Consider the following 21989-nt stretch of genomic DNA (forward strand, 5'->3'; position numbering starts at 1 on the left):
ATACATTTGAATCAGTTCTAATGAGGTGGATGAAACTACAGCCTATTGTACAGAGTGAAGTAAGCCAGAAAAAAAAAAAAACACCAATACAGTATACTAACGCATATATATGGAATTTAGAAAGATGGTAACAATAACCCTGTATACGAGACAGCAAAAGAGACACTGATGTATAGAACAGTCTTATGGACTCTGTGGGAGAGGGAGAGGGTGGGAAGATTAGGGAGAATGACATTGCAACATGTATAATATCACATATGAAACGAGTCGCCAGTCCAGGTTCGATGCACGATACTGGATGCTTGGGGCTGGTGCACTGGGACGACCCAGAGGGATGGTATGGGGAGGGAGGAGGGAGGAGGGTTCAGGATGGGGAACACATGTATACCTGTGGCAGATTCATTTCAATATTTGGCAAAACCAATACAATATTGTAAAGTTTAAAAATAAAATAAAATTTTAAAAAAGTTTTTGCCCATTTTTTAAAAATTCAGTTCAGTTCAGTAGCTCAGTCATATTCAACCGTGCGACCCTATGGACTGCAGGACACCAGGCTTACCTGTCCATCACCAACTCCCAGAGTTTACTCAAACTCAGGTCCATTGAGTCAGTGATGTCATCCAAATATCTTATCCTCTGTCATTGCCTTTTCCTCCTGCCTTCAATCTTTCCCAGCATCAGGGTCTTTTTCAATGAGTCAATTCTTCACATCAGGTGGCCAAAGTATTGGAGTTTCAACTTCAGCATCAGTCCTTCCAGTGAATATTCAGGACTGATTTCCTTTAGGATTGACGGACTGGCTGGATCTCCTTGCAGTCCAAGGGACCCTCTAGAGTCTTCTCCAACACTACAGTCCAAAAGCATCAATTCTTGGTGCTCAGCTTTGTTTAGTCCAACTCTCACATCCATACATTGAAAAACCATAGCTTTGACTAGACAGACCTTAGTTGGCAAAGTAATGTCTCTGCTTTTGAATATACAGTCTAGGTTGGTCACAGCTTTTCTTCCAAGGAGCAAGCGTCTTTTCATTTCATGGCTGCAGTCACCATCTGCAGTGATTTGGGATCCCCCCAAAAAATAAAGTCTGTCACTGTTTTCATTGTTTCCCCATCTATTTGTCATGAAGTGATGGGACGAGATGCCTTGATATTAGTTTTATAAATGTTGAGTTTTAAGCCAACTTCTTCACTCTCCTCTTTCACTTTCATCAAGAAGCTCTTTAGTTCTTCACTTTCTGCCATAAGGGTGGTGTCATCTGCGTATCTGAGGATATTGATATTTCTCCCAGCAATCCTGATCCCAGCTTGTGCTTCATCCAGCCTGGCATTTCTCATGATGTACCCTGTATTTTAATTTAAATAAGCAGGGTGACAATATCCAGCCTTAGCATACTCCTTTCCCAAGTTGGAACTAGTCTGTTGTTCCATGTCCAATTCTAACTGTTGCTTCTTAACCTGCTGTGCGGTGCAGAAGAGGAGGCTGCATGGCACAGGAGAGGCGAGAGGAGATACCCACGTCCAAGGTCAGGAGCCATGGCCAAGAGGACATACCCCATGTCCAAGGTCAGGAATGGTGGCCATGGGGAGATACCCCACGTCAAAGGTAAGGAGCAGCAGCTGCACTTTACTGGAGCAGCCGTGAAGAGATACCCCATATCCAAGGTAAGAGAAACCCAAGTAAGATGGTAGGTGCTGAGAGAGGGCATCAGAGGGCAGATAGACTGAAACCACAATCACAGACAACGAGCCAATCTGATCACATGGACCACAGCCTTGTCTAACTCAATGAAACTAAGCCATGCCATGTGGGGCCACCCAAGACGGACAGGTCATGGTGGAGAGGTCTGACAGAATGTGGTCCACTGGAGAAGAGAATGGCAAACCATTCTTGCCTCAAGAACCCCATGAGCAGTATGAAAAGGCAAAAAGATAGGACACCAAAAGATGAACTCCTCAGATCGGTGGGTGCCCAGTATGCTACCGGAGATCAGTGGAGAAATAACTCCAGAAAGAATGAAGGGATGGAGTTAAAGCAAAAACAACACCCCGTTGTGGATTGGACTGGTGATAGAAGCAAGGTCCGATGCTGTAAAGAGCAGTATTGCATAGGAACCTGGAATGTTAGGTCCATGAATCACGACAAATTGGAAGTGGTCAAACAGGAGATGGCAAGAGTGAACAGTGACATTTTAGGAATCAGAGAACTAAAATGGACTGGAATGGGTGAATTTAAATCCAATGACCATTATATCTACTACTATGGGCAGGAATCCCTTAGAGGAAATGGAGTAGCCATCATAGTCAACAGAAGAGTCCAAAATGCAGTACTTGGATGAAAAAATGACAGAATGATCTCTGCTCGTTTCCAAGGCAAACCATTCAATATCATGTAATCCAAGTCTATGCCCTGACCAGTAACACTGAAGAAGCTGAAGTTGAACAATTCTATGAAGACTTACAAGACCTTTTAGAACTAACACCCCCAAAAGATGTCCTTTTCATTACAGGGGACTGGAATGCAAAAGTAGGAAGTCAAGAAACACATGGAATAACAGGCAAATTTGGCCTTGGAATACAGAATGAAGCAGGGCAAAGGCTAATTGAGTTTTGCCAAGAGAATGCACTAATCATGGCAAACACCTTCTTCCAACAACACAAGAGAAGACTCTACACATGGACGTCACCAGATGGTCAACACCGAAATCAGATTGATTATATTCTTTGCAGCCAAAGATGAAGAAACAAAAACAAGATCAGGAGCTGACTGTGGCTCAGATCTTGAACTCCTTATTGCCAAATTCAGACTGAAATTGAAGAAAGTGGGGAAACCACTAGATCATTCAGGTATGACCTAAATCAAATCCCTTATGATTATACAGTGGAAGTGAGAAATAGATTTAAGGGACTAGATCTGATAGACAGATTGCCTGATGAACTATGGACGGAGGTTCATGACATTGTACAGGAGACAGGAATCAAGACCATACCCAAGAAAAAGAAATGCAAAAAAGCAAAATGGCTGTCTGGGGAAGCCATACAAATAGCTGTGAAAAGAAGAGAAGTGAAAAGCAAAAGAGAAAAGGAAAGATATACCCATTTGAATGCAGAGTTCCAAAGAATAGCAAGGAGAGAGAAGAAAGCTTTCCTCAGTGATCAATGCAAAGAAATAGAGGAAAACAATAGAATGGGAAAGACTAGAGATCTCTTCAAGAAAATTAGATATAACAAGGGAATATTTCAAGCAAAGATGGGCTCGATAAAGGACAGAAATGGTATGGACCTAACAGAAGCAGAAGATATTAAGAAGAGGTGGCAAGAATACACCAGAAGAACTGTACAAAAAAGATCTTCATGACCCAGATAATCACGATGGTGTGATCCCTCACCTAGAGCCAAACATCCTGGAACGTGAAGTCAAATGGGCCTTAGGAAGCATCACCACGAACAAAGCTAGTGGAGGTGATGGAATCCCAGTTGATCTATTTGAAATCCTGAAAGATGATGTTGTGAAAGTGCTGCACTCAATATGCCAGCAAATTTGGGAAACTCAGCAGTGGCCACAGGACTGGAAAAGGTCAGTTTTCATGCCAATCCCAAAGAAAGGCAATGCCAAAGAACGCTCAAACTACCGCACAATTGTACTCATCTCACACGCTAGTAAAGTAATGCTCAAAATTCTCCAAGCCAGACTTCAGCAATACGTAAACCATGAACTTCCAGATGTTCAAGCTGGTTTTAGAAAAGGCAGAGGAACCAGAGATCAAATTGCCAAAATCTGCTGGATCATCGAAAAAGCAAGACAGTTCCAGAAAAACGTCTATTTCTGCTTTATTGACTATGCCAAAGCCTTTGACTGTGTGGATCACAGTAAACTGTGGAAAATTCTGAAAGAGATGGGAATATCAGACCACCTGACCTGCCTCTTGAGAAACCTGTATGCAGGTCAGGAAGCAACAGTTAGAATTGGACATGGAAGAACAGACTGGTTCTAAATAGGAAAAGGAGTACACCAAGGCTGTATGTTGTCACCCTGATTATTTAATTTATATGCAGAGTACGTCATGAGAAATGCTGGGCTGGAAGAAGCACAAGCTGGAATCAAGATTGCCGGGAGAAATATCAATAACCTCAGATATGCAGATGACACCACCCTTATGGCAGGAAGTGAAGAACTAAAGAGCCTCTTGATGAAAATGAAAGAGGAGAGTGAAACAGTTGGCTTAAAGCTTAACATTCAGAAAACTAAGATCATGGCATCTGGTCCCATCACTTCATGGCAAATAGATGGGGAAACAGTGCAAACAGTGTCTGATTTTATTTTTTAGGGCTCCAAAATCACTGCAGATGGTGATTGCAGCCATGAAATTAAAAGACACTTACTTTTTGGAAGGAAAGTTATGTTCAACCTAGATAGCATATTCAAAAGCAGAGACATTACTTTGCCAACAAAGGTCCACCTAGTCAAGGCTATGGTTTTTCCAGTGGTCATGTATGGATGTGAGAGTTGGACTATAAAGAAAGCTGAGTGCCAAAGAATTGATACTTTTGAACTGTGGTGTTGGACAAGACTCTTGAGAGTCCCTTGGACTTCAAGGAGATCCAACCAGTCCATCCTAAAGGAGATCAGTCCTGGGTGTTCATGGAAGGACTGATGCTGAAAAGCTGAAACTCCAATACTTTGGCCACCTGATGCGAAGGGCTGACTCATTTGAAAAGACCGTGATGCTGGGAAAGATTGAGGAAAGGAGGAGAAAGGGACAACAGAGGATGAGATGGTTGAATGGCATCACCGATACGATGGACATGAGTGTGGGTAAATCTGGAGTTGGTGATTGACAGGTGGTCTAGTATGCCCATCTCTTGAAGAATTTTCCACAATTTATTGTGATCTGCATAGTCAAAGACTTTGGCATAGTCAATAAAGCAGATTTTTTCTGGAACTGTTTTGCTTTTTCTATGATTCAACAGATGTTGGCAATTTGATTTCTGGTTCCTCTGGCTTTTCTAAATATAGCTTGAACATCTGGAAGTTCACAGTTCACATACTTTTGAAGCCTGGCTTGGAGAATTTTGAGCATTACTTTGCTAGCGTGTGAGATGAGTGCCATCGTGCAGTAGTTTGAACATTTTTTGGCATTGCCTTTGTTTGGGATAAGAACGAAAACTTTTTCCAGTCCTGTGACCACTGCTGAGTTTTCCAAATTTGCTGGCATATGGAGTGCATCACTTTCACAGCATCATCTTTAAGATTTGAAAATTTTAAATTAACTTATTTTTTTACTATTGAGTTGTAAGAGCGCGCGTGTGCGCGCGCGCGCGCACACACACACACACACACACACACACACACACACAGCATAAAAGACCCTTGTCAGAAATGTATTTTGTTATTTTTATTTATTTTCTCCTGTAGCTAGTCTTTTCACTTTCTTTACAGTGCCTTTCAAAGAGCAGAGGCTTTTACTTTTGATGATATACTAGTTACCAATTGTTTTCTTTTATGGGTCATGCATTTTATGCCCTATTCAATAAATTTTTGCCTAATTCAAGGCCACGGAGGCTTTTTTTCCCATGTTTTCTTCTAGAAGATTTTTTTTAGCATGTGGAAGTCCAAATATTCCAGAAAATGTACCCTATTGATTATGTTGGTCTTGCTATGTTTGTCATTGGTAGGTTCATAAACAGTAATCACTGAACTCTTATTAATTAATTACATTGTGTTTCTACTTGTTAATAAGCCCATACAGAAAAAATGGAAGCTAGCAAGTTAAATTCTTCATCTCCAGCCCCTGCTTATTCCTGTCAAAAGATTTTTATCAGCTTGTCTATACTGTTTAAACAATGCACTCTGAGTAAGAATCATTGCTAATACATTTTTCTCTGCATTCTGCTGTGTAGTTTTAATTCCTAATCACTGTTTTCATTCTTGCTGTTGTCTCGTGTGTACTAATAACCTTATCACTAATAATAGTCTCAACAACCCAGACCTGTGTGCAGCAGATGGGCCAGAAGGAGGTCTCTAGTTTGCTATGCCTGCTACACCTCTCTGTAGCAGCAGAGGGCAGCATTAACCCTGGTGTTGGGGAACTAACCCCAGTTTACACTTATTTCGTAACAGAAAGATTAGTGTGCCACGTATGACGTCCCACTGAGAAACAATGTCAGTTGTCACTTGCAGGCTGAAGATCTTTAAAAAGATGTAGAATCTTGTACAAAAAAGCAGGTACACTCTTTTATTTGTTGTACTTACTGATGAAATATTAAAATTTATATTTTAAGGCAGGACAAAAACTTAAACATAGTATTTTCTCTGTGTGTTTCTTTGGGTCTTCCTAATGTGTAGTGTGCATTCCCATTATACATTAACCAGAGCTCCTCAAAGACCAGAATGTCTGCTCAGAGTGCCTGCTCAATAGTAAACATCTTTTTTTCTTCTGATGCTAGCAATATAACTTCTTAAAAGAACAGTATTCTTTCCCAGCTCCATAGGGGGTCGTGGTGATTTGATGTTCGCTCTTTATGTGTTTACCTGGATCGTGTATCCTTGATGAATTTTATGTAAAATATCAGTATATGATTTTGATGTATGACCCTCTGTCTCAAAAACGTATATGACAATGCCTTTGACTTCTAACAAAACAGTTCTCAGAGCTTTCTGAGAATATGCTTCCCTGGGTTATGATCTTCAGTTTGGCTCAAATAAAATGTCTTTATTTTCTTCTTAACTTGACAGTTAATTGAATTTTTGTTGACACTATTACTGTCATTACAATGTAAAATCTACATTTACATTACTATGTGAAATTTCACCCGTGCCATGAGCATGGGCTTCCCAGGTGATGCTAGTGGTAAAGGACCAGCCTGCCAACACAGGAGACATAAGAGATGAAGGTTCCATCCCTGGGTCGGAAGGTCCCCTGGAGGAGGGCATGGCAACCCACTCCAGTATTCTTGCCTGGAGAATCCCATGGACAGAGGAGCCTGGTAGGCGATAGTCCACAGGGTTGCAAAGAGTCAGACACAACTAAAGTGACTTAGTGTGCACAAACACCATTATCATACCTGTTTTGGAATCATCATAGAATCTATCCATTTTATTGGCTATTTGATTTATTTTCTAAACACTCCCCAGAAGATCTGGCCTGTATCCAACCCTTTTAAAGTCCACTCAAACATGATTTTCTTCAAAAGTTTTCTCTGAGTTCACCAAAATAAAAATCACCCCTATACCCACTCACAGCCTCTTTTCTATACCTACAGCACTTCTCTGCCTTAAGTTGCATTTTTTTTTCTTTGTTGGGGGTTGGGGGAAGGAAGGATTTATTACTTGTAACAAGTAAGGAAAACACGGGTATCTTTCCCAAAGTAGTGTCTCCTGAGTTGTCATTATGCACCTGCTTTTTTTCCTGTGGCTGTAGTTAAGTCCCCAACTTATCTGTGCATTAGCTCTGACAACTTCTAGTATTGCCTCACATATAACCAGTGCTGAATATATTTTTGTTGAAAGATGAGTATCAGTGAAGAGTTCCTACTTGCCCAGTGATTAGGATTCTGGACTTTCACTGATGTGGCCCAGGTTCAATCCCTGGTCAGGAAACTAAGATCCCCACAAACTTTGCCATGTGACAAAAAAAAAAAAAAAGTGGAAAGATGAGTATTGAACAAAAGTAAAAAAAAAGAGAAAAATTTCATGTTTCCTAAATGACAGTTGTGTATATATGAGCTTCCAGCTTTCAGAATCACATTAGGGCTGGAACCAACGTAAGCCTCAGATGCAAAATTAAGGAAGAGGAGAAAAACTCAGCAAGCAAGATAAATAAATAACAGTATTTTTTAAAAACTATTAAAGGAAAAAATCCATCATGGATAAAACACTCCAATTTTAAATAGTCAGGATCAGCAGTTTATATTCCACCATTTTTTTTTAAGCCTTTGCCTGTATGGATCACAATAAACTGTGGAAAATTCTGAAAGAGATGGGAATACCAGACTGCCTTACCTACCTCCTGAGAAATCTGTATGCAGGTCAAGAAGCAACAGTTAGAACTGGACATGGAACAACAGACTGGTTCCAAATAAGAAAAGGAGTACCTCAAGGCTGTATATTGTCACCTTACTTATTTAACTTATATGCAGAGTACATCATGAGAAACGCTGGGAGGAAGCACAAGATGGAATCAAGATTGCCGGGAGAAATATCAGTAACCTCAGATATGCAGATGACACCACCCTTATGGCAGGAAGTGAAGAACTAAAGAGCCTCTTGATGAAAGTGAAAGAGGAAAGTGAAAAAGTTGGCTTAAAGCTTAACATTCAGAAAGCTAAGATCATGGCATCTGGTCCCATCACTTCATGGCAAATAGATGGGGAAACAGTGCAAACAGTGGCAGACTTTATTTTTCTGGGCTTCAAAATCACTGCAGATGGTGATTGCAACCATGAAATTAAAAGACACTTACTCCTTGGAAGGAAAGTTATGTTCAACCTAGACAGCATATTAAAAAGCAGAGACATTACTATGCCAACAAAGGTCTGTCTAGTCAAGGCTATGGTTTTTCTAGTGGTCATGTATGGATGTAAGAGTTGGACTATAAAGAAAGCTGAGCACCAAAGAATTGATGCTTTTGAACTGTGGTGTTGGAGAAGACTCTTGAGAGTCCCTTGAACTGCAAGGAGATCCAATCAGTCCATCCTAAAGGAGATCAGTCCTGGGTGTTCATGGAAGGACTGATGCTGAAGCTGAAACTCCAGTACTTTGGCTACCTGATGCAAAGAGCTGACTCAATGGAAAAGACTCTGATGCTGGGAAAGATTGAGGGCAGGAGGAGAAGGGGACGACAGAGGATGAGATGGTTGGATGGCATCACTGACTCAATGGACATGGGTTTGGGTGAACTCCGGGAGTTGGTGATGGACAGGGCGGCCTGGCTTGTTTCGGTTCATGGGGTCACAAAGAGTTGGACACGACTGAACGGCTGAACTGAACTGAACTGAATTTGTTTTCATTAATATTTGGACTTACCTCGCAACACATGGGATCCTAGTTTCCTGACCAGGGATCAAACCTGCACCCCTTGGAGTGGAAGTACAGAGTCTTTTTTTTATATAAATGTATTCATTTTAATTGGAGGCTAATTACTTTACAATATTGTAGTGATTTTGCCATACATTGACATGAATCAGCCATGGGTGTACATGTGTTCCCCATCCTGAACCATATCCTGAAGCACAGAGTCTTAACCACTGGAGTGCTAGGGAAGTCCCCACATACCACCCATTTAAACAGTAGAGGTCTTTTCATGAAACTATGTCATTCAAAGAATGGAATTATTTTCCTGAAGGCACCAGGGACCATACACTCTCAGGCAGGTTTTTAGAGCTTAATGATGAATTCCTTTTCTAATTATTTCATTTGTTTACTCATCCGTTTTTTATTCTTCATCTCCTAAATGTCAATTACTGCCCTCGCAGCTGCAAATAATATGGTCCAATCCATTGCAAGCCCAGATGTTGCTCCTCTGCAGTTATCTGAGAAAGTCTTTACCCACTTGGTTCCTGCCTCAGGTCCAAAATAAACTTCTCTTAGAACCTTGGGCCTCCAAAGGACAGAGGCAGCTTTTATGTATTTAAATCACTATGGCCTCCTTTACCCCATGCAGACTCCAGTCTCTGTGATTTGCCCAGGACTTGATTATCTTTCTTCTGAGTCTACTTTCCTTCGTCTCATTATCTACTCTAGAGGAGGTGGCCACAGCACATTACACTAACATAGTGTCACAGATTGTGTTCTCCAATGAGCAGATTTTGAGATAGAGTTTTGAGCAATAAGGGGAATTCCTAGGAGCAGCACCTCAGGAAGAAGCAGGAATGCACAGAGGGAGAAACTGAGCTGTGATACAGGTCCCACCAGAAGCTCCTGAACCAGAGTGACCTTGGGCTACGACACCCAGACCTTTACCTCCTTCAGTTCTTCCTATGCACCTTGGATGAGGAACCTAGGCAACTTCCAAACTCACTGTCAGCTGAAGGCTTTCTGCGGGCCGCACCCCCACCAGGTGGGGCCATGGGTCCTTCACTGAAGGAATGCCCACCTCATGTGGATATTTCAAATGGAAAACCATCTTTCAAAACATACCCTCCAGTCTCATTTTATAGATTCTGTGGCCAATATAGAAAGTGACATAAAGTCACATATTAATGATTTCCTCACCAAATATTTCTTTGCACAGAAACCACAGTGCCCTCCACAAAGTGCACACTTGATCAAGCTACTCCCTTATTTAAAACATTCCATGGCTTTCCATCACTCTAAGGCCAGAAATCAAAATCCTTTAAATGGACCACAAAGCTTTGTACGGCCTGGCCCCTGCTGTGTTCCCCAGCATCTCATCACACTCGCTCTGCCAGCCATGACACTGCTTTCAATATTTTGAGGCACCTTGTTTCTTCCCACTATCACACATCTTTCTTCTGTCTGAAAGACTCCACTTGATCACGACAATCCTGTGAATGATTGTACTTACTTTGCTGTAGGCAAAACACTCTAGTATGTACGTGTGTTGCTAGACTTGAAGTTTGGGAAGCCAGTTAGTCAGTAACCAATCATCCATTGCCTAATTGCACCAGCAGCAGCCAAATTGTTACCATGGAGATGAATATTGCTGTCAAAAATATTGGCCTTTATCTGATAGGGTTTATTGACTTGATGCCCCTATTGATAGCTCCCTCCAGAGGAAGATGCCTGTTGCATTGAAATATGTATGTATCTGAACATGCATCTCTTGATGAACTGTCAAAATAGAAAAGGAAATGCAGAGAAAGTGCCGGGCAGGGCATGTTGTGGTGGCAAGTCCTCACCTGCACTTTCTTAGATGGTATTTGTGTACATTCTGCATCTGCTCAATTAATGTCCTGCATAATGGACAAACTAGGTTGACGTTAGAGAAGCCCTTTGGAGTGAGAGAGTGAGAATGCATAAAACAGGATACAAAGGACCAAAGGTAAAGCCAGGGTATACAGAATCATGAGACTGAATTTTGACTAGGCTGATTTGGCCTCTGGCATGGTGAAAATTTGGGGCTCTGAGGAAAGGCTTTGGAAAGAGTTCCTCTCCTCTGGCACATTGCCCCTCACATTTCCAGAAGGCCTCCCCCAAATCCCTCTCAGGTCTTAGAGAACATGCCTCTTGGTTTCTTCCTCCCAAGACCCACTGTTTCAAGAGTTAATTCCAAGGACACATTGATCCCCAGAATTGATTGATCTTATTTATCGGAAATCCCAAGGTGGGATTTTCCAGCCGCCCACCAGAGCAACTGAGAAGGGCTTCCCCTCATCCTCCCAAGCCACCACTCCTCCCTATCTTGTTTCTCACCTCCTCCACCTCTATCACATACATGTGCTTTGCAGAGAAAGTCCCTAAGTTTTACTGGAAACCCAGCTTCCGTCCTAGTAGACTGTTGTCACAGAGGAGAATGAGCAGAGAACTGCAAGGTTGCAGATGACTCCCAGGCTCATACAAACACACATGGTTCTCAGAATCATTTTTCTCAAAGGCCGCTTTATCATCTGTTGTTAACAATTTAATGATTTTCATAGACACGTGAAATTTATTTACAACTTCTTAAAATCGAAATGATTCATTTTTATAATGGACATTTGAAAATTGCATAGTCTCACTTCTAATATATGGTTTTCTATTTTTAGAATCATTTTCCACATGCATACATCACTTACATAGTTCATAAGTATAGACCATTTTGAACTATTCTATTATTTCTTACCAAAATATCAAACCTTTCCTGTGTTCCTGGATAGTGAGTATGTCACTTAGATTTTTTAAATTTTATACTTATTGAAAGATTATTTTCCAGACTTAGATATTTTGTTATCTCTTGCACATATATTAAAAGGGAAACATACGTGAAATACATTGGTTAAAATATTTTTAAGGTAGTTACTGCCACCTGGCTGACAGCAATATAAAAACCATCCTGATATCAGAGATACTAAAATAGAATATACACAGGGGTTCCCTGGTGTCTCAATGGTGAAGAATTCACCTGCCAATGCAGGAGACATGGGTTTGATCCCTGATTTGGGAAGATCCCACATGCCACGGAGTAGCTAAGTCCGTGCACCACAACTACGGAGCCCGTGCTTTAGACCCTTGGAGCCACAACTACTGAGCCCTCGTACCGCAACTGCTGAAGTCTGCTGAAGTCGGTACCCTAGAGCCCATGCTCCTCAACTAGAGAAGCCACTGCAATGAGAAGCCCGCAGCTAGAGAGTAGCCCCTGCCCACAGCAACTAGAGAAAAGCCTGTGCAACAACAAAAACCCAGCACAGCTAGAAATAATGAGTGGAATTATTTTTTAAATAAAAATAAAAAATACACAATAATACATCCCCATGGACACCCCTTCTTTGTATAATAGAACAATCCCCACTCTGTTGAAGCTTTCATATGTACCTCCCAGGCCATCCCTCCGTTCTTTTCACCTTATAGAAATCCACTGTTGTGAATTTGTTGTTTATCATGTCCTTGTTTTTCCTTTACACATTTAGTGAACGTGTGTTCCCACACTTATTGTTTGATCTTTTCTACAAATGGAGCTATATTGCATGTATTTTTATGACGCTTTGTTATTCAACGTTACAAGAGACTCACCCATGCTAACCTCTCCAACTGCTATTCATCTTCACTGCTGTATAATATGTACTGTAGGCATACACCACATTTGATCAGTTCTCCTGTTTGATGATATGTAGACAGTTTCCAGGATTTTGCTATTACAGATTGTTTTACTGTAAACATTTTCCTAGTTGTCTCCTGGAAAGTGTTTATGAGAGTTTCTCCAGAGTGTATACCCAGGAGGAAGAAGAATTTTAAGATTACATCCAGGTGGGCAAACTTTTCTGCCAAATGCCAGAGAACAAACATCTTAGACTTTGCTGGTCACGTGGTTTCTGACACAGCTACTCAGATCTGTCTTTTTAATATGGAAGCAGCCTTGTGTTGCATTAGTCGCTCAGTCATGTCTGACTCTTTGCGACCCCATGGACTGTACAGCCCACCAGGTTCCTCTGTCCATGGAATTCTCCAGGCAAGAATACTGGAGTGGGTTGCCATTTCCTCCTCCAGGGGAAGCAGCCTTAGACAATATATAAATGAATGGATGTAGCTACATTCCAATAAAACTTTACTTATAAAACCAGATAGTTGGCAAGATTTGACCCTCAGGCTGCCAGTTCCTGATCAAGATGATAAACTTCACTATTCTGATTGCCCACAAGTGCTGAAGCACCCTTTCTTTTCTCACCTGATTACCCCCAGAGGAGACATGAGTCCTGTCTTATTGTATGGACTGGACTGAATGACCTTATTCAGGAGTCTTCGGGGAGAAGAGGAAGGGCATGGGGATGTGGTGGTGGTGGTTCTTCCCAACCCGTACTCTGTGACTTACAGCCATAGTCTTGGGGAAACCAAAGGCAGAAAGGGGTTGAGGCAAGGCAGGGCACTAATGCTGGCTCTGCTGGACATGGGTGGGATCTGGGGTTCTGCTTGACTGGAGACAGGTCTCAGCAAAGTTCACATCACAGAAACCACTGTGAAGTCACTACCAGGCAAGAGGACCTAGAAATTCAAACAGAACAGAGCTTTTCTTTTGGAGTTGTATGGTTTCCTTTATTAAAGAAAGCTGGAATTGACTCTCTAGGGATCCTTTCCTGAAGTTGGGTCTCCATGGAAGCTTCCTGCCCTGGCTCTTATTTAAACGGATTTTGTTTCAATGATGATGGTCTCCATCGTCTCTGATGTCACAGTTCCATGGATCTCCACGTCCTCACCAACCGGGGCTTTCTCCACCTTGGCCTCTATGTTGCGTTTCTCTACCGTCTTAGCCACAAAGTCTACCTCTCTGTCATGTCCAACCATTGGTTTTGAACCAGGAATGACTCTGAAGCTTCTGAAGAAAGTGCTGATCTTACTGGATCTCTTATTTAAAGTCCCTGAACTGGTGCTGGACCTGCTCTTCCCCGGCTTGCGAGCTGTCCTCCCCTCCTTGCCAGATGAGCTATGGCTGCCACTCTTGTGAGGGCTGTGTCCTTTGCCCCTGGTGCCACTCTGCCCTTTTTCTTTTTTGTCATCTCTCTTGTTTCCATGGCCTGATACAGACCGGTGGGAGGATGACTTCCGGGTCTTTTCCCCTCCTGTCCTGTGATGACCTTCCCCTGTCCTGCGGTGACGGGAACTTTTCCTAGATGAAGACTTGTCCTTCTTTTCCCTTCTTTCCTTTTTTTCCTTCCGAGTTTCCTCCCTGGGGCGGGAGACCTTCTGGCTTCCATCTCGTTCAGACATGTAGCCTTCGCTCTGCAAGGTAGAGACCAGGGGGGCTCCGACCTGGCCTTCAGCACTTGCAGCAGCAGCCTTGCCGGTCTTCACTGCTCCTGCAAACACCACGCTCATGCTGCTGTCTGCACTGTCCACCCCTGTCGAGGATGTGCTGGCAGCACCTGCCAAAACCAGGTTCGTGCCCTCTGAGGATATGCTGGCAGCACCTACAATGGCCTTGCCGGATCCGCTTTCTCTCGAACCCTTGGCGGCAGCTCCTGCCAGGGTGGTGCTCACCTGGCTGGTGCTGGTGCTCCTAGTTGCGGCCAAGCTCACAGCCCCTCCTACAGAGCCCGCTCCCACCCCTGCAACTGCCACGCCTCCTCCAGAGCTTGTTGTTGTCCCTGCTACGGCCAGGCCCGAGGTTGTCCCTGCTGCTCCTCCTTCAGTACTTTTCAAGGATGTAGTTGAGCCATGGGGGACATGATAGTCTCCCTCTCCACCAACATAAGCACAAGACGAGGCTCCCGACACATCACCAAGCTTGTGAAGCCCCACAGCGTCATGATCCCTTTCTCTATGGAGCTCTGTGGTCTGTGCCAAGGGAGGAGAAACAGGTAAGATAGAGATCACAGAAAATGAGATCAGAGCTGTCCACTCCTCTCCCATCCTGAAGCTGACCAGTTCAAGGGTTTCTCTTTAGAATAACCTTTGAAATCATCCAGTCTAAGCTCCCACTGGATGAAAGATTCCATCTACAGCATCCCTGTCAAACAGCCACTCCGTTTGCTTGAACAATCCCAGGGCCAGGGAAAGCATTGATATTAATACAGTTCTCCACGGTCATTTAATTTTATACCCTTGTGCTTCTACCTCTGCAGGACAGATTCCTAGAAGTGAGGTTGCTTGGTCAAGGGACACATACATTCTATGTTTTGGAGACTATTAGAATGAATTGTGCCTGAGTAGATGCACAATTGAGTTGGACTGATTTTAATAAGCATATGAGAGTCATGGGGAGACAATGAAGAACTTCCTAATTGTGAATAATATTCTACCACTGATGAGATTACCTGGCCTTGGGTAAGTGTTCAAGAAAAGATTAGACAATCAGGATTGCTGTAGAAGGGGTTACAACCCTGGGATGAGACCAGTGCGGCTGATACAATACTTAAGGGCTCTCTGAAACTCGGCCTTGTGGGACAATGTAGAGAAGTGCTTGGAACCTCTCCAGTATGTCAGTCCCATAGTGATGGCTCATTTGGTTCTGAGACCTTTTGACATGGGAAGGCATTTCCCAGGTGAGTCTCAGAGAGAATCAAATCCCTTTGAAGGACCAGCTTTGCACTGCTCTCCCAAAGCACTCTGCTCCATGTTCTTGAGTCTCTGTAGGTACTTACCAATAGGCTTTTGTCACCCTCCAGAATTCTTGCATCTCCAGTTTGGAGCGTCGGGGTACTGCTGCAACTCTCTACCGGTGGTCTCAGGAGATAGACAAGCTTTTCCCAATAGCAAAAGAGGTCTTCTCGTGCATCAGAAGAGGGGCACAGCTGCAAATAAAAAGTACGGCCAGTGGCAAGCTTCAGGCGCAACTGTTGTTTTTCACGGTCGTGGATGGAGATCTTGACAAACTTCAAGGGAAGCAACCTGGTGAGCTCTAAGGTCTTCGCGGGCTTGCGACCTCTCCCCTTGGTGGTCCGGGCGTGTCTGACATGCTCTTCACAGACTTTAGTTGGTCGGGCCAGGAGCATGACATCGGGTAGTGGGAGGATGGGGCTGGTGGATGCAATGCCCACAGTCACCATTCGAACGCGGTTGTGGACGTCAATCACCTCTCCTTTCTTGCTGATCTGGATAAAGTCGCTTTCAAACATGGGTGCGTACTTGAAAATGTCATACTCTCCTCCCTTGTACAGTTGTCGTTGCAGGTCCCCCATGGAGGTATTGAACACATCCATTGAACGGTAGCTGTTGGCCGTGTAATAAGGTAACAAACACTCACTGCTCATGGTTCTCTTCTTTGACGACAGCACCACCAGCCACAAATTGAGTCGCTGAGAGAGAGAGGGAGCGAAGGCAACTGCCCATCTCCCTGCAGGGCTCTGCCTAAGTCTCTTGGCATCACCACATTTATCCTGCACAGTCCTTTGTGACCTGTTGCCATCACACACCCCTTTATTCAGCCGCCAAGCAGCCACCCCCTCAGGACAGGCTCACTAGCCCTCCCCAACACCATCACCAACAACAAACAATCTTCTCCATCAAGAATAGGCTGACCCTGATAAGATATAAGCGTGGGTAGGCTGGATATTCTTCCTGATCAAAATGTTAAGATGCATAATTAATGAAAACCATTCAGCTTCTATAAATATTTGGATGACTTCCAGTTTTGTTGTTGTTACAAATCTCCCTGCAATGATCATCTTCCTGCATCTGCTGAATAATGTGCTGGGGATTAAATCCTGGAAGTGGGCAGTGTGCTTGTTAAGGGCAGTCATCCTATGGGGATGGTTATTCTTTGACAGGAACTTAACAAAGAGTGCTATCTGTCAGAAACAGAGTCCCACTTATACAGTGGTTTCCAGGATATGGAGAATTTTCTCACCCATGTAATCATTTCAGGGAGGCTGGTTTTTATTTGTATTTATTTACTTTATAGTTTTAGAAACAGTTTTCATTGTGAAATATAACACACACTCATAAAAGTGCACAAAGCATAAATATATAGCTTAATGAGTAATAAGAAAGTGAACATCCTTTTAGCTGCTGCCCAGAGCAAAAAATAGAACACTGCCAGCCCTTCTTCAGCATGTTGCCTCCCAAGCACAGCTCTCTCCTTCCCCACAAAGGTGCCTCAAATTTGGCTTTCCTTTTTCCTTCTTTCTTTTTAAATTGAAGTATAGCTGATTTACAGTGTTGTGTTAATTTCTGCTGTACAGCAAAGTGATTCATTTTCCATTATGGTTTATCACAGGATATTGAATATAGTTCCCTGTGCTATACAGTAGGATCTTGTTGTTTATCCATTCTATATATAATAGTTTGCATCTGCTAACCCCAAATTCCTAACTCATCCCTCCCCCATCCCACTCCCTTGGCAACTGTAAGTCTGTTGTCTTTATCTGTGAATCTTTTCTGCTTCATAGATAAGTTCATTTGCATCATACTTTAGATTCCACATATAAGTGATATCGTATGATATTTGTCTTCCTCTTTCTGACTTACTTAGTGTGATAATCTCTAAATCCATCCCCATTGCTGCAAGTGGAATTAGTTCATTTTTATGGCTGAGTAGTATTCCATTGTATATATGTACTGCAACTTCTTTGCCCATTTATCTGTTGATGGACATTAAGGTTGTTTCCACATCTTAGTTGAAAAGTGAATAGTGCAACTACCAACATAGGAGTGCATGTATCTTTTTGAGTTACAGTTTTGTTCAGATATATGCCTAGGAGTGGGATTCGTGGATCACATGGCAACTCTATTTTTAGTTTTTTGAGGAACCTCCATACTATTTTCCATAGTGGCTGCACAAATTTACATTTCCACCAACAGTGTAGGAGGGTTTCCCTTTCTCCATACCCTCTCAAGCGTTTGTTATTTACAAACTTTTTAAATGTTTTTTATTTATGTATTTATTTAGTTGTCTTGGATCTTAATTGAAGCATGTAGGATCTTTAGTTACTGGAGTGTGGATTCCCTAGTTGTGGCGTGCAAGCTCAGTAGCTGCAGAATGTAGGCTTAGTTGCTGCATTGCATGTGGTACCTTAGTTCCCTGAACAGGGATTGAATCTGTATCCCCTGACATTGCAAGGTAGATTCTTAACTACTGGACCACCAGGAAAGTCCCCAAACCTTTTAATGATGGCCACTCTGACAGGTGTAGTCCTCATTGCAGTTTTGATTTGTATTTCTCTAATAACTGAAGATGTTGAGCATCTTTTCATGTGCCTCTTGGTCATCTGTATGTCTTCTTTGGAGGAATGTCTATTTAGTTCTTCTGCCCATTTTTCGACTGAATTGTTTTTAATTGTTGTTGAGTTGTATGAGCTATTTGTATATTTTGGAAATTGAGCTCTTGTTGGTCACATCATTTGCAAACATTTTCCCCCATTCCATAGGTTGTTTTTTTGCTTTGTTTATGGATTCCTTTGCTGTGCAAAAGCGTATAAGTTTGATTAGGTCCCATTGGTTTATTTTTCCTTTATTTCTATTTCCTTGGGAAATGATATAAGAAAACATTGCTAGGATATATGTCAGAGAATGTTTTGCCTATGTTCTCTTCTAGGAGTTTTACAGTGTCATGTCTTATACTTAAGTGTTGAAGCTATTTTATTTTTCTTCATGGTGAAAGGGTGTGTTCTAACTTCACTGATTTACATGAGGCTGTCCAACTTTCTCAACACCACTTGCTGAAGAGACTATCTTTTTCCTATTGTATATTCTTATAAAGGAGGCAAATTTTTAAAACCATAATTTTCTGGTGAAGAACTGAGGTTCAGTATTATCTTACTCAGGGTCAGAACATGGAGCTGGATGGATTCTGCCCTGATCTTGAAACTCAGGTCAGGCATTTTCTCTCTCTCAAGCTGCATGGCTCACAATCATACTCTCATTCTGTATCAAATATGGAATCATTCATGGTTAGCAATATGTGTGGGGACCCCAGAAATTCACTGAGGTCCTGAATCACCATAGGATTTCCCATATTGGTCTGCCTGCTTCCTCGCTCTTGATGTCTACCTGATAAACCGTTGATGTTTCATTTCTTTGAAAAGCTCTTCAGAGAAATTATGGCAAAGACATCTCTGGAGTTTTTGTACTTTGCACAAGGTGATGAATCCAAATTCCCCCTCCCTCAGTTAGAAGACTGCTTTTGAAATAAAAATACATCCCCCAAACTCAGTGATTACTATATAAAGGTCTTGAAATAAACTTCATCCCCTAAATGTTCTTTTTTATATCCCTACTGCCTGCTTCAATACCTGGAAAATTGCAGCTTTTTAATAAATATGAACTTGCTTATGCCCACTGAGATTCATTATTCCATTTGTTTAGTCAACAAAATTTATTGAGCAAGCTCTATTTCCAGGACCAGCTAGAAAAGAGAAATGCAGAGATAAAGGTCCTTACCTCTGAAGAGATAAAAAAAAAATTTTTCTGAAGATGTTAAATGACTTCTCAAAAAAAAATAAAGTGGCTTATACTCTACTGTAAGGAAATAATCACTAAAAGGTAACACAATTGATTTTTAAATGAGTTTCTATATTCTTAGCCACCTATTCAGTTCATAAATCCATTTTTGATGAATGATTAATAAAGAATGATTAAAAGAGAAATCATAACTGTATTATTAAGAACTTACTATAAGCCAGGCATAGTACTAAACACTTTATGTTCTTTTCAAAATGTAATCCCCAAACAGCCCTATAAAACATAAGCACAGCTACTATTTATAGAAAGGGAAATCAAGACTCAGAGAAGTTAAGCAACTTTATCGGGGTCACAAGGCACTAAAAGCATAAGTCCCCACATACAGCAAAGCTTAAACTACACTACATTGTATCACACAAATAGAACACACACACAAAAAAAAAAGAACACAAATATACACATACTATTCTGCATAAATTCACCAGTTCTTCTAATTAATATATAATTAATTAAAGGGCCTACTTTTTGCCAGGCCCTGTTTGAGTTGCTAGGCATGCCGAAATGGACAAAACAGAAAAATATCCTCAATTTCACGGAGCTTATATGTAGACAGTAAATGACAGTAAAATAAATGATATGTCCAATGCTGTGGAAAAAGATAAAGTAGGCAAGTGGGATGGCAGTCTGTGCATGAGAGAGGGAGCTGGAGGTGGTGGTCAATGAAGGCTCAATGAGAAGCAACCTCTGAGCAAAGGCCTCAAGGAGAAAGTCAGGGAGGAAGGCACACAGGTGTTTGGAGAGTAACCTCTTGTCAGAGGGAACAGCAAGGACCACGATCCTAATGCGGAAGTGTGCCTGGTGTGTTAGAGGAACACCATGGGGCCACAGAGACAAGAGTGGAGTGAGGGAAAGTGGTTGCAGATGAGACCACGAGACAACTGTGGTGATAGTAGGAAAGCAGACCATGTGCAAAGCTACATATACGGAGGATCATTTCTGGCTGCCATGTTGCAAAGAGATTGTAGAGGTGTAAGGGGGCAGAAATGGAGATTAGGTAGCTCCTGCAAGAGACGATGATAGGTAAGATGTATGTGGGAGCCATGGAAATAGTGATCAGCTACTAGACATGCTTTGACTGAGGTACCAATATGTATACTTGTGTTGAACAATTTTCAATAAATATTAAAAAGTAAAAAAAGCAAATTGCAAAAGAGTATATATAATATGCCACATATTGTTTAATTAAAAAGTTTTAAAATTGTGTGTGTGTGTGTGTGTGTGAACAGATGCACAGGAAACTGGTACCAGGAATAATCTTCGAGGAGTTTGTTGATTGAGGAAAATGGTGGGACAGAGACTTATCTTTCCAGAACATTCTCTTTTATACCTTTCAGATTTTATTCTATTGCATATACTACTTGCACAAAAATAAATAATACTTTATAGATTTATAAAAATATTATGCTAGTAAAATTATATTCTTAGGCTATTTGTCAATTCAAACCTTATTATAGAAAAGAAGTAAATAAACAGGTTCATTCAAATTTAACTCTCTCTGGCACAAAATTTTAGAATTTGAGAACCAAAACACAAAATATCATTCAAAATTCATTTTCTGATTTTTCTAAAAGTTCTGTAAAATTATTCTCTTCCCATAGTTTGGAAGTCTGCTGCATCCCCATTAAAAAAAAAAAAACTGGAGATCAATAAGTCAAGATTATTGATTGCCAGCTATGTGCCTACCATTAAACTAAGAGCATTCAGGTTGTCAAACAGTAAGTTTCAAAAATCTGAAAATATAATTCTCACACAAATATACAATGAAAACATGTCGTAGATTTAATTAACTCATCAGTGAGGAAGTCAGCAGGATGATAAAGCTGATTCAGAGAATTAGAAGACCGCTGCTGCTGCTGCTAAGTCACTTCAGCCGTGTCTGACTCTGTGCGACCCCATAGACGGCAGCCCACCAGGCTCCCCCGTCTCTGGGATTCTCCAGGCAAGAACACTAGGCATTGGCATTAAAGAAAGGATGTTGGACTAACATTGCCAGGTTAGACACAAAACTGGTTAAATGTCTACAGGGCAATAAAATCAACCTTGGGGCTATCCTTTTTACTAAATGAGATCACTTGCATCTCTTCTGAATGAAAATCTGTAACTTATTACAGAACTTTCCAGAGTCTGAGACTTTAATCAATAATAGATAGTCCTCTTGAAGTGCTGAAAATGTTCTAAAGTTACATTGTGATCATCTCATAACTGTGAATATATGAAAAAAAAAGCACTGAACTATACACTTTCAATGGATGAATGTTTTGGTATGTGAAATGTATCTCAATAAACCTATTAAAAATAATAGAAAGCAATACTTCAGTCTTATTAATCCAATCTCATTGTCTTACTTACTTCTCTTCGAAAATCACATAATCTTCAGACAGATGTGTAAACCGTGCTCCAATATGACATTGAAAGTACACATTACCTATCTTATAATTTTTTTC

The 21989-nt window shown here is 41.5% G+C and overlaps 1 protein-coding gene across 1 annotated transcript; it reads right to left on the reverse strand.

Annotated features, from left to right (window-relative positions):
- Positions 1–13767: 13767 nt before the first annotated feature.
- GARIN3 (golgi associated RAB2 interactor family member 3) lies at positions 13768–16337 on the reverse strand. The gene is made up of 2 exons (XM_005911211.3): positions 15729–16337; positions 13768–14922 (listed from the first exon to the last, which is right to left on the reverse strand). The coding sequence occupies exons 1-2, from the start codon at positions 16335–16337 to the stop codon at positions 13768–13770; spliced, it is 1764 nt and encodes a 587-aa protein (XP_005911273.2).
- Positions 16338–21989: the final 5652 nt, after the last annotated feature.

This window comes from Bos mutus, chromosome 7, assembly GCF_027580195.1.
Source record: "Bos mutus isolate GX-2022 chromosome 7, NWIPB_WYAK_1.1, whole genome shotgun sequence".
Classification (NCBI taxonomy): Eukaryota; Metazoa; Chordata; class Mammalia; order Artiodactyla; family Bovidae; genus Bos; species Bos mutus.